Raw genomic sequence first — 14,193 nt, forward strand, 5'->3', positions numbered from 1 at the left:
GCAAGATGATTGAGTCCATTACTATCAATTTCACTCCTTTCTCCAAGCAGCCATTTGGATATAACACACACACACACACACACACACAAAAAAAAAAAAAGTAAACAAAACTATAACCAAAACAAAGCCAAATTCAATGGAAAGGAAAAAGGGTCTTCAAAAATCGATCAGCAATAAATGTACTCAAGTTCACAAGGGCAATCTCAAGCAGTGTGGTTGTCTGAGAGACTAAAGAATAAAGATGTGGGCCATGAAGTTGGGATAAGAGAGTTTAGGGACTTCCACAGAAAAGATGGAATTGGGATGTTTACAGAAAGTTGGGAATCTAAAAGGACTGCCATGTTAATGGAAAGGGACTGGAAAAGAATTTAATAACCAAGGGAAGCTGCACTCTGGGGGCTGAATTTTTTGGGTGTAAGCACTGAATGTCAGAGATGCAAATACAACATAAAATATTAGCCCATAATATGCAGTCACATGAACAAAACATACATCATAACCAAGTATAGTTTATCACAGCAACTCAAGAACAGTTTACCAAGAGAAAATATTTCAATAAAATTTGTCACAATAATGTGTGAAAGGAAGAAAAACTAGCATTCCAATAGATGCTGAAAACAGTTGATAAAATCTTATACACATTTCTTATTTAAAAAAATACATTTTGTACACTAAGAATTGGAGGAATACAGAAGAAACAAAGAGACTCAAGGATAAAAAATATTAAAATCAAAATGAGTATAGCAAGATCTCTAAAATAAAGATAAATACATAAAACTTATAAAATTCCTAGGTATCAGCAACAGCCAATTATTAAACACAATTTGGAAAATCTTGTTGACATTGGAAGCAAAACTAATAGTTGCCTAGAAATACATCTAGCAAAATACATGAAATATTTTTATGGAAAAAACTCAAAATTTTAATTATCACATTATTTCCAGATATTGAGATCTGAATCATTAGTCTTACCTGTAAAGGAATACTTTATGAGGAATCCAGGATATTCGATGCGATCGTTGGTAACAAATTGTATCCACACCTGACGATGAGGTATAACCAATGGCAGGGTAGGTTTGGGGCCACAGAATCTCCCTATTAGGGAACCATCAGCATCACCTGAACAAAATAATACACCAAGTGCCATTATTTGCATAACTTTTGAGAAACATATGTAATGGATTCTGTAGGAATAAATCATAGAAACATTTCAAGATATTAATTGACCCATTTAAATTCTGATGTTGTCACAGACATTGCACAAAGTCCTCTCCATCTTGTCCATTACAAAGAGTTCCTCCAACAAAGTAAAGTAAAACAACAACAACAAAAAAAGTTCTCTTTTGGTGTAGATATATTTCCACCATAGATGCCAATTTGTTCCAATTTGTTTTTTCATAATCACTTCAGCATATCTAAACAGAGATACAACTAATAAAAAACCCCTTTTTTTTAAGTCGTAAGAAATTTGACACAATAATGATAAAAAATACATGAAGGTGATAATTGCCTAAAATTTAAAAGATTTCTTTGCTGTATTTAATCAACTAAAATGAATAGAGTATTTAGTGCTCAGGTAAAGACCTGTCTGATTTGAGCTGGATATGTTTTTTATGAACATTTCTTTTCAGAGAAATCTGATTCAGATTTACAGAATACCTAGAGAGCTCACATTTATCTTCTTTCTATTTATTCTGTCAAATGAACATCACTGACCTCATGAATCAATGAAGTGTATATGTTAGCTGTGTCTAAGTCTGAGGGAATAAAGAGAAGATTGCACTTAGCTGATGGAACTTAACATACAGCTGTTCTGCTTGATTCTACAGACCACAGAAGTAAGGTTTTTCAGAATGTCAGAGAGAACACTTTTTTTTTTTGGTACCAGGGATGCAACCCAGGGGTACTCAACAACTGAGCCACATCCCCAGCCCTTTTATGCATTTTTATTTAAGGACAGGGTCTTGCCAAGTTGCTGAGGCTGGCTTTGAATTTGTGATCCTCCTGCCTCAGTGTCTTGAGCTGCTGGGATTATAGGCGTGTGCCATCACACCTGGCTCATGGAGAACGTTCTCAGACTATAACTTCCATTTCCCTCATAAGGCTTTTCTAGACTCATCAGTTTTATAGAGCTTGGTCGAAGAGAAAATATTAAAAACCAAACTTCTCTTCTTGAAGTCCTTGGTCTGTCACCATAGACTTCTCCATGTTCTCCTTCTTGAAAATTCTCTCTTTCATGTTCTCAAAGGCAGCTAGCTACCACTGACTTTTGTAATTTCAAGGCATCTGCACCAATAAACTAACTTCCCATTTGGGCTTTCATTTCTTTAAAATTTTGGGATAAAGTTGTACTCTGCAAACTTTGACAGTATAGGTTGTCCACAATATTGTTTTCCTCTTCTATCTACTTAGTGTTTACTGGGAAACAAGTGTCAGTGTGACAGTGGGAGCAACTTAATGGATAACCTCTGCCTTGATGCTAAGAAATTATTCATTTTCCATGAAGACAGTTTTTAAAATTCTTAACAGAATGATGGTTTACCAAATATACCTCGATCCTTTTCTCTCGTGAAAACAAAGACAATCCTAACTGCTTGGGGGATAATTCCCCCAAATAAAACCCATGTGCCTCTCCACCACATTACAAACTTTTTTTTTTTTTAGAAAGAGGGGGGCGGGCAGAGAGAGAGAGTGCGAGCGAGAGAGAGAATTTTAATATTTATTTTTTTAGTTTTCGGTGGACACAACATCTTTGTTTGTATGTAGTGCTGAGGATCCAACCCGGGCCACACGCATGCCAGGCAAGCGCGCTACCGCTTGAGCCACATCCCCAGCCCCACATTACGAACTTCTTTAGGCCTCTAATACCTAAGTAGAATTTGAAGGACTCCTCATGAATCTTATAAGTTCAGTAAGCTGCTGTTATGGTTTGGATGTGAGGTATCCCCAAAAAACTCACATGCGAGACAATGTAAGAAGGTTCAGAGAAGAAATGATTGGGTTATGAGACCTTAACCCAATCAATGAATTAATTGCCTGATGGGATTAATTGAGTGGTGACTGAAGGCTGGTGGGGTGTGGCTGGAGGTGGTAGGACGTTGAGGGAGTGACTTTGGGGTGTACATTTGTATCTGGCAAGTGGAGTCTCTCTCTCTGCTTCCTAATCATCATATGAGCTGCTTCCCTCTGCCACACTCTTCCACCGTGATGCCTGCCTCATCTTGACCCTGAGGAATGGAGCCAGCTACTTATGGACTGAGACCTCTGAAACCATGAGTCTCTAAATAAACTGTTCCTCCCCTAAAATTGTTCTGGTCAGATCTTTTAGTCACAGCAGCAAAAACACTGACTAAAACAGCTGCCAACACATTCTGACTGTGCTAAGTTCTAGTCTCCTAAGGAAGGAGTCTTTAATAGTACAGGATAATTAAAGAATCTATTTGGATGAGTGTCACATACTAGGAAACCAATCAACTGTAGTGCAGTCTAGTTGTAAACATAGATCCATATGACTTCAGAAGGCTCATTTTCCTCACCTGCATCTTATTTAAAAACCCTTAAATAACAGCACCAATCCAAAAAGTAGATTGCAATAGCCATTTGACTTGCTTCCTGGTAGGTGGTCTCCAGGCATAAGAAGAAAATCACAGATAAATGAAAGTGTGATCTTTGATTAAACTCACCCACTCGAAACTCAAGGGCATCAAATTGACAGTCTTGGTGACTTTCAAGGGAAAAATCCTCAAAATCAATGTAAATGGAGGAATTTCCCTGATTCGGATTGCTGAGAGTCCATTCACAGTTCAGGTTTCCTGAGTAATTACTGACTCCATTGTAGCCAGGAGAAGTAAAGTTCCCTTCAGGGTTGTTGGTCAGAGACCCGCCACACACTAAGAAGCAAAAGGCAGCAGAGAAAGGAGCAGTGAGATTCTGCCCTTACCAGAAGATGCCAACACCCCAGGAACAGTAACCAAAACAACAAGAGCACCGTTTCTGTGTGGACTTGCAGTCAGGATTGCACACAAAGAACATGCAAGTAATGGAAGAAATTTATGTGGATGAATAAAGGAACAACCGGCAAAACTAAAGTTTCTTTATTTCCCTGTTAGAGGTTGGGTTTGGCTGTGTGACTATACCTCCAAATTTGGGCTTATCGTTCATTCACATTTAATTTAAATGAATACCACATATGTTGGTGGTAGGTCCCAGTGGCTTCTGATTGGCAATTCTTTACATAACCCAAGAATATAATTGGATCAAATAGATAATATACATAACACTGTAGTGCCAGTGAACATATGTGTGTGTATACATATATACACATGTATATATACACATATATATACACACACATATATGAGTATATACACATATGTGTATATAAACACACATATATTCACTACATATGTATTTATATAATCACTTCCACTTCTCCTAAATTTAAAAACCCTTAGATAACAGCACCAATCCAAAAAGTAGTAGAATATCTATAATTGAAAGCCACATCTTACCTAATTTTGAAATATTCTATATCAAATGTGAACCCCTCTGTTCATTTTTGCTATAAATATGTATGTGGATAGGTAACTAAGAAACCATAAAGTATGTTCTGCCCAAATAAAATTAATTACTCTCTGGGACTAAGTTACCTTCTAAGAGGTGTATAGTCTCTTCAGCACAAAACAATTGACCAGGGACTGTGGATATGGATCTAATTCTAATAGTGATGCAAATTATGTGTAATTGTGCTAGAAGCTCATCTAATGTCATGTTTTTAAAGTCTGTAATTCATCATAGCAGTTTTCTTTCTGAAATCAGAAGGCTTTTTTTTTCTGTTGGGATTAATTTTTTTTTTAAAATCTGTTTATGAGTGTTAGTCTTATGTTGGGATCTCAGCTATAACCAGTCAAGAAAACATAGACAGCTTCTCTGGTCCTGGCAGACTGTGCGGCATCTGTAATACTTCTTACTAAGGGGAGATGCATCTGTAGCACCCAGTTACCTGCGTCTCCGCTGGATGTGTAGGAAGCAATGAAACCTCCATATGGTTGGGATCCATCTGTGAAAAACACCACTCTCATTGTGTTTCCTGAAGATTTTATCTCATTGCTTATATTCACACTACTGCACAGTTTCTCTAGCTGTGGTGATTTACTCCTAATGCCATTGAATACCTGTTAGAAAAATAATTAAACCTTGAGCAATGCAGTCCTTGTCACTGAATATTTCTAGATGACATTGTAGCCCAGGCCACTTCCGTCTAAGGCAATGCTGTGCTAAAATGAATTGCTTAACAATTAACAGACTCTCAGTACCAAGCACCAACTGTGTTACCCCAGCACATTTTGTGACCTCAGAGTCATTTCACTAAAGTCAAAGTATTGTAGTAGTGCCCCTTACTGTATGTGCTGGCCAGTGAATGACTGCTACATATTTTGTATAGGGAATGGGTGCTACACATGTGACGTACATGTGCCACTTGCTTATGTGATAGATCACAGAGTTCACTGATGGACAGTTTTTCTTTAAAAATGCATTAGGGTCTTTGGTATTTGGAAAGAAAGCTTGAATGCTAATCTCTAGTGATTCGTAATATATAATAACTCAAATATTTTAAAACACCTTGAAAAGTAATTTAAGAATCAATCTCAGTGTAAATATAACGGCTCCTTCTTAATTACTTATGGATTCAAGACTTCATTTTTTAACTCATTTGAAGGTTGAAGAATAAATTAGAGTAATATTGACTCCAAAATATTAACCAATATCTCTACTTATTTGCATAGTTATAAAGTAGGAAAATATTACTTTGCTGCTATACAAAACCAAGTGAATATTTTAGCTTGCCTCATTTTTCAGAGTTTGAAATAGAGCCAAAAGAGATAAATAAATAATAATTCGTTGATTGAGTGCTTGCTACCCCTGTTTTTAAAAAATATTTGAGTGGCTCACAATTAGAAAGAAAGACTCATGTTACTATGACACTAAAGCTGTGCAGGAGAAGAAAAGGCTCTAGTACAGGAGATGCAAGATTTTTTATTTACTATAGTTTTGATGAATAAATTTTGCTCTTTGAGGGCTTCAGGTTTAAAAGGTCTTCCGGGTTACAGAACAGATGAAGAATTTTCTATGATGTATTAAGCAAACATAACGACAGCTTTTCTTATGTTCAATCAGCACCACACCCTCTCAGGCATGTACTAGCACCCCATGATCCAAACTGAGGCGCTAGAATACAGAAAGATTTGCAATTTTCTGAAGTTTAAAGGACTAGGAATATTTAAACTAGGATTCAAACTCCGATTTCACATGCTGAACCACAGAATAAAGAAACAGAAGATGAAAAATATTTCACTAATACTGGAAACAGGAATGAGCAACACATTGCCAGAATCAAAAGGGATTATAACTAACGACAAGACTAATGGAACACGTTGGAAATGGCCTCTGTGCCTGCCTATGTCTTCCCCTGGTGTGGAATCACAATGACTCAAAATTGTGCAGTCATCCATTTATCACATGGATTTCTGTCTTTAGGAGCAACCAGGGTGCTATTCCATTCTTGACCCTCTAATCCCTTTTGTACTCAGAAACTACGACTCCAAGAAGACAACAGGGTAGAAGTAGGCAAATGAGATTCGGGACAAGGTATTAAATTTGCTGTGAGCATGAACAATATCAGACATGGGGCTCATTGTGGTACACACTTGGTGGTATAGCTTTCATTTTCCCTGTCTTAACAGAGTCAGAGACTCGGCTGGATTTGGAGGTATTTTATGCTCAGTTCAGCTGGATAGGATGTAGAAAAGCTGGGTGCATTAAGAGCTGCCCACCCCATCTGCAGATCTTAGGAAGGGTTTCTTTTTCTTTCCTTCTTCCTTCCCCTTTCCTTTTCATTTTTCTTTCTCTCTTTCTTGGTGGGAATGAATGAACAGCCAAGGATCTTCAGATACTTAGCAAAATATCTACTATTAAAAGCAGAGACCAATATCAGTAAATAGGAGACAGGAACTTGAAAATTAATCCCCAAAGAAGCAACACAAAACTTCAAAATTATGATTAATATAGTCATATAAATATAAATATATTGAATATATGTAATATTTGAATATGTACATTCCAAAAAATGAGGATAAAATAAGGTTGATTTCAGACATACAGGTTCTCAAAAATTTAGTCACCCATGTAAACTTCCTTAGGGACTTACAAGAGCATTTACCTCACCAAAAACAGTAAATTAATGAAGAAAAGCAATGTATAGTAACATAAAAACAGGAACCCCCACCCAGGAGAGAAATAAAGGGACTCATAAATTTAGTGGTGAGAAAAATCCCCAAACAACATCTGACATCAGGCTTATAGCTGATGGACAAAGGAAAAGAAATGAAACTGATAAGGTGTATTTTATTACATGAGGTGGAATGCACACCCAGGGTGCAAAAGGTATGGAAGAATTAGTGCAAAGGGACTGGTGTCAATGCATAAAAAAATGCAGAAAATGTAAAAATGATACAACTATCATCATTACTTAGAAAAACACAAGTAAATGTGACTGTATTTCACTACTTGGCTTAGTTGTGAATGGTGCTCACATGATCAGAACAATGTGTTGCAAACAATGTGTTGCAAAACACATTTAAACAAAAGTGGTGACATGTATATTGGGGAAGGAAGTTGGTAGAATATGTAAACCGTATACCCCTCATGAGCGCTGGTGGTAGTGAAGAGCCGAATCCTTATTCTACATAGCTGGATGTTCAAGATCAAAAAACTACGGAGTCGCAGAGGAGGAATGTTACTTATAAACAATGGCACAAATGCCTGAAGTAGCCAAAAGGGTAGGGAAGCAGATGCCTTTGGTATCAATGATTACATGACAAGTAAGACTTGGCTCAGAATTTGTGGTAGTTGTCAAAATTTTGATTTCATTCTTTGAATGCTAAAACTATGTTCATTTTATCTTTTCTATAGGATGCAAACACATTCTGATTGTAGGTTCTTAATAATCATGATATTCAAATCCATTTAAACTATGAAAATGATTTCAAAGAGAAAAAGCAACTGTTAGCATAGGCATTCAAATTTTAGGAATATAAGTTTAGAATCCCAAAATGTTATCATTTTCACTTTCTGAATTCATCAAATATTGTTCAATAAACACCCATTATATTTATGATCATCAGAAAAACAGATTAAAATTAGAATTCAAGTGAATTTATATCATAATTACTACTATATAAGATTATGCACTGCCTTGAAGAGATTAAGAAAATTCATAAAAATATGGTGTGGTGGGAGTGTTTAATCTTTTATCTACTTCATTTTTTTCTATATCCTTATTCAATCAATAATAGGAAAAATGTCTGTTAAAATTAGCAAATTTAGCCCAATGCCCACTATCTCTCAAATTAAAAATAAACATACCAGTTCCATATTTTCAATATCTGAGAAAAGACATTTCAGTCCTTTAGGCATTTGAAGTTGGGATCAAAGTTGAATGTGAACATTTCAGGGCAATACAAAGTGAGATTGGGATGTCACAAGATGTTTCACATTTTTGAAATTCACTATCCAATAGTGGATGATTAAAATGATAACCAATAAAAGGGCTTAAAAGGCTAACAATGGTATTTTCACTTTTCTTTCATTCAATAATAATTACTTCTATGATGGGCAGATGCGGGGGAATCGGCAGTAATTGAAAACAAGTGTTTCCCCTCATGGAGTTTACATTCTACTGGTGGGAACAGACAATAAACAGATGAACAAATAAATATGAGCTATACCAGCTGGTGTGGAAAAAAAAATGCAGGGAAGTGAGAGGCCTGTGTGGGTTCTACTTAGGGAAATCTCCGTGGATCAAGATCATTTGGATGGAGACCCTAACAAAGTGAAGATGTGAACCAGGCAGCCGTCTGTAGAGGAGCCACAGAGATGGCAGTAACTGTGAAGTCCTGATGGGGGAGCATCTCATGTTCAAGGAGCAGGAAAGAGGCCAGGGTGGCTGGATCCTCTTGAGCAGAAAGGAGTTTGAGATGAGAGACATGGGTAGAAAGGGGACAGGCAGCAAATAATGTCAGGCTGGGTGGGTCTCCATAAGGATTTGGGATTTTCCTCTGAGTGAGATGAAAGGACATTAAAGAATTTTGAAGGGAACAACGTGATTTGATCAGGTTTGAAACCCTCATTCTAGCTGCTGTTATTGAGACTGTAGGGAGTCAAGGGTCAAAGTAGAAAGACCAGTTGGGGAATTTGGTGAAATGATCCAGGTGAGTGGTGTTGGTGGTCATTGTGGATATGATGATGCGTTTTTAGAATCTGGGTATCTTTTAAAGATGTAGCCAGTGGGACTTACTTCTAGATGCAACATAGGGTATGAGACCAAGGGCTCCAAAATAGACATTAAGACTTAAGGGCTAGAGATGTTACTCGGTGGCAGAGCATTTGCCCAGTATGTGTGGAGCCCTGATTTCAAGAACCAGCAATCTCCTGACCCACTCACAGTCCTTCAGCATGCACAAGACCCTAGCACTGCAAAAAGGAAGGAAAGAAGGAAGAAATTTACTTTTGATCTGAGCAAATGGAATTTAAAATCATTTACCAAGATAACAAAGACTGCAAAAGCAACACTTCTAACTATTTGAGGTGGTGACTTGGAGGGCAGGTAGCCTTGGCCTTCCACTAAGAATCCCTCAGAACTGAACCACACAGCTGCTTAAGTCCTTATCGGGTAGCTTGTGCTGAGACTCTGGTCCCATCCAGCTATGTGCTACCTAAGGTCCAGCTTCTCTGCCTACAATTTTTTGCCATATGTAACAGACATTTATTTGCTCTAAAAATTTATCCTTATAAATATATCCTTAAAAATTTATCCTTATCCTGATACACAGAGTGACAACTGATAGGCCCTCAGAGCAATTCTTCCAATTATGTTGGTGGATTATAGTGATTTTGTTCTGTCTGAAATACTTAGAATTTATCTGAGATATAGTTGCATAGATGGCAAAATTCTGACCTAGTTTTTAGAGTATGATTTATGGAACAATAAACTCCCTAAACAATGAGATATAATCTCTCTGATGGTACAGAGCACTTACAGTCACATGCTCAGCATTGCAGGATGAATGAGCTTCTAGGCGCAGGTTGTTAAAAGTTAGGCTGATCTGCCTTCCTTCCTGCACAGTGATTCTCCACTCGCAGATTCGGCCATGAGGATTTGGGTTCGGGTAGTTGGGAGAAGAGAATGTTCCAGTTGGGCCCTGTAGATCCCCACCACACACTGAAACAGGGGAAAGAATAGAAAAACTTTCAATCAAATCAAAGTGACTCCTTCCATAATTTTGCTCTCAAAATCAATTTTGTTTAAATTTTTTTTTAGTTGTAGTTGGACACAATATCTTTATTTATTTTTATGTGGTGCTGAGGATCAAACCCAGTGCCTCAAATGGGCTAGGTAGGCATTCAACCACTGAGCTACAGCCCCAACCTCTCAAAATTAATTTTTAATTATCCCTCTAGACTAAATAATTGTCTTTACTAATTTATCACTTTATGTTTGTGAACACTTCTAGAGAACATTTGTATTCACTTCTGATCCCTATTAACATTTAATCTGCTTTCATGGATGATAGTTCACTAGTTAAATTTTAATTATCATCAAGGCCCAAGATACATGAAAGACCAATAAATATATTGAACTTAAACAGGCTAATGTAATTATTCAGTTTCGTTAGACAATGATCTTTATTTTACCTGGGTTTGTCAGAGTATTTGGGAATGCCAATTCTGAATAACTCTAGGACTCATAGACTATATTTCTTAAAATGTGCACCACAGTATAATTCTAGTGCCCATATTACATCTCTCATGATCCTAATTACTTCTCTTTGTATCCCCTATCACACTGGCAATTTTTCATTTATTGGTGTGACTGGTAATAAACATAGGCCTCCCTACTAACCATAAGGTCCAAGGGTTATGCTTTATTTTTCAAACTATGTTACCACCAGTCCCTATCCATTATGAGTAATCAACACCTTTTTAAAAATGAATCAATGAACTCACCTTCTATGCTGGATTCAAACCGCAGCCTGAACCCTGGGGCAGTGCCGGAACCATCTGTGACAAACCTGACCGAAGCAACATTGCTAGAAGTGTCTATGTCATCAGGAAGGGCACTTCCACAGTATCTGCCCAAAGCATTTCCTGTGATAGACAAAGAATTAGATGTATCCATATACGTGTGTGTGTGTGTGTGTGTGTGTGTGTGTGTATCTCCAGGTGATTAGTTTCATTTAACCTCTGTTTGAGATATTCTGCATGCATAAAGAAAATAACAAATGACAAAAATCATGAAAAAAAGTCAACATATTCAAATACATGACGATGTGCACAAAGCAAAAACTGTAACTGATTAAAGGAAAAGTCTCAGCACGGTGAGGAAGCTCATTAGGTTAGATAAATGACAAGAACCAACAGTGACAAGTGTGCCTCTTTTAATACCAAGAGGCATGCACACATTACCTTTTTCTCTATTTATGCTCCAGGGAGCCCCTCAAATAACTGCATGTGGCACTGAGGGATCGTAGCAGGAAGAGGACATCCTCTCTGTTCAGTGCTCTCTCAGTGTGGTCTCCTGAATGAGCTACGGAACACACCTGTGGCTTTGGGTGTCCATTGTGAAAGGACAGAATAGAGGGAGAGAATTGCTGGTGCTGCCCAGAGCTGACCGACCTCTTTTGTCTTTCTCAGAAGCAGAGAAACCTCAGAGGCTGAATAAGTATATTTGAAAATAAACAACCCACAAGAGACCAGATATATTTCACTGACCCGAAGTATGATTTTCCCAGATCTCCACAAAGTCTTTTTCACAGCCAGAGGAATTCTGAAGGTTAAAATCTTCAAAATGGATGGTGAGATAGTGTCCTGAGAGGCCCTGGAGATGCCACTGACAGAATACATTATTTGGATAGGGAAGATATGGGTATCCATTGCTTTCAATGATGCCACTTTGCCCTGTTACTGTTCCTCCACACTGGGCTAAAAAAAAAAAAAAAAAAAAAAGCAATATTCTACCACATTTTTTTAATTAGACCAGCATATTTGAAAACTTTTGTGTCAAGTGAATATAAATTGCAGTTTTAAAATTCTGAACATGTGTGGTTAAATCTCTCATTATTCAGATTCTACTGCTGATGTAAGGAGAAATAATATTTCAAGTGCAATCAATAATGGGAAACGGAAGATGACCATTGAATGGTGTATTCTGTAATGTCACATTAATTCTATTGGGACACTATGTGAGAGCTATTAGTTTCAAGTAAATGTCATTTCATGGACCAGCTGATAGATTGATAGATTGATGATTCTAGAAACTGTCCAGACTTAGCTGGACAGGGTACTGCTATTGATCGGTAATGCCTGCTATTTCTAGTTTATCTGTTAAATTAACATCGTGCTATAGTAACTGGTATCTCAGGATCTTGAAAGTTACTAGCCAATGATTTCTTATCAAGTAGAAGAGACAGCTAGATTAAATTATACACAACTTGACTCTGAATATAAAATGACCTATGGTATAAGTTAAATATTGTTATAACTAGGCTTTCTGAGTCCTTGCTGTATGAAACATTTGTTTGGCTAGTGTCCAGACCCACTCCAGACACTAATTGTCATGTCATTATGATCATATTGAAGTGAATCTTCAATATGCATACTTAGTGCACATTTTTAAAATAAGGAAATCAAATACCAAGAAAATATATCTGCTTTTTATTCAGTGACTGATTTGGCATTTGAGATTGGGGGGGGAGCTCAATTTTTTATTAATGATGAGGTGTTCAGTCACTGTTCTAAATACTATGGTTTGATTACTAAATAATTTTATAATTTAAACTTATGCTATATGAATATATACATATACATATATATTATATCATGATAAAAAGAAGAAAAATAATTTAACTGAACATATTTTTCACAAATTAAAAAAAATAAAATAGACTAGTTTACTAAAATAGTGTTTTAAAATAAAAATGAAGGGAGAAATTAAAATTGATAAGTGACTTCAGTTTTAAACATTATACTCTTATTTCTATCATTAAATAATTCTTAAAATTATGCAGATAGACTTATTTTTAAAAATTGGAACACATTCATTTTACTACTTTATTATTTAATGTAAAAATAAAATGTTACCTATAGAATACTTGGCCTTGAATCCCATGTGAGTGGAGCTATTGTCAGACCGAAATCTCAAATACATAACCTCTCTTGAGGACAACTGGCTGCTGGGCAAAGACATCCCACAAAATTTGGAAAGTACTGGAGCATTTGAATCAACTCCGTCCCGCAACTCAAGGTAACTAGAAGAACAACTAAAGGGGTGGGGGGGAAATCTGTTAAATTTACAAGGCCAATAGCTTTGACTTATTTAAATAATGAAGACTTCACTAACTTTCTCTAAGGAGATTACTATGCATCATTTCTATAGCATAAGATATCATCATAGAGTCCATTTAAGCTTCATGTCATTTTAAAATGCTGTAATTTTTCTTTGATAATACAATCATTAATAGCTCAGAAAGACAGGTTTTACATGTATCACACTAGAGAATATTTATTTGCCTTCCAAATTCTGTTTTAGTTTTACAAATATAAAAAGTCATTTTCAAACTAACCCCTGTGGATTTCAAGATAACTGGAGTTATGTTTCACATGATAATTTGATACATTTCACAATGGAAATCTGAACTCTTATTTGGCAGCTCTGTGACAGGGGTAATGGAGAGCCTCAGCTGGAATTTTCTCCATCCATAAAATGATGTCAAGTCTTTACTTAATGTTTCCTGAGAAAGTCAAAGCAGCCAATTAATGCACAGTGAGTGGGAGAATAGTATATTTGGCACCCAGAAATGGGAAGCAAAACTCTACTATCACGTTTTGTATCACATATGGATTTATGCAACTGTATAAACACTTTTGTTAAAATAAAGAGAAAACCATAGATGGTGTCTTATGGACTACCTAAGACATAGTAAGACATACTCTCTGGGTTGTAATCCTTTAATAAACCAATATTTGTTTTAGTGCTGTTTCTGACTCTTGTGACCCCTGGTGCCACCTAACACAAATTCCCATTTGTTAAATAGATATTTTATCATCCATGACATTGAATATGAGACTGAGTATATA

At 36.5% G+C, this 14,193-nt stretch overlaps 1 protein-coding gene across 1 annotated transcript in view; it reads right to left on the reverse strand.

Annotated features, from left to right (window-relative positions):
• Window positions 1-14,193, reverse strand: part of CUBN (cubilin) — a 307,889-nt gene that overhangs the window by 81,812 nt on the left and 211,884 nt on the right. The window contains exons 45-51 of the mRNA XM_081299156.1: window positions 13,198-13,376; window positions 11,830-12,039; window positions 11,065-11,205; window positions 10,098-10,279; window positions 5,003-5,174; window positions 3,684-3,890; window positions 973-1,119 (exon numbers count right to left, since the gene is read on the reverse strand). Of these exons, the coding sequence (XP_081155282.1) occupies window positions 973-1,119; window positions 3,684-3,890; window positions 5,003-5,174; window positions 10,098-10,279; window positions 11,065-11,205; window positions 11,830-12,039; window positions 13,198-13,376 (1,238 nt within the window). The remainder of the gene's footprint in view (window positions 1-972; window positions 1,120-3,683; window positions 3,891-5,002; window positions 5,175-10,097; window positions 10,280-11,064; window positions 11,206-11,829; window positions 12,040-13,197; window positions 13,377-14,193) is intronic.

The sequence above is a fragment of the Spermophilus citellus genome, assembly GCF_964194105.1.
Source record: "Spermophilus citellus genome assembly, chromosome: 6".
Lineage (NCBI taxonomy): Eukaryota > Metazoa > Chordata > Mammalia > Rodentia > Sciuridae > Spermophilus > Spermophilus citellus.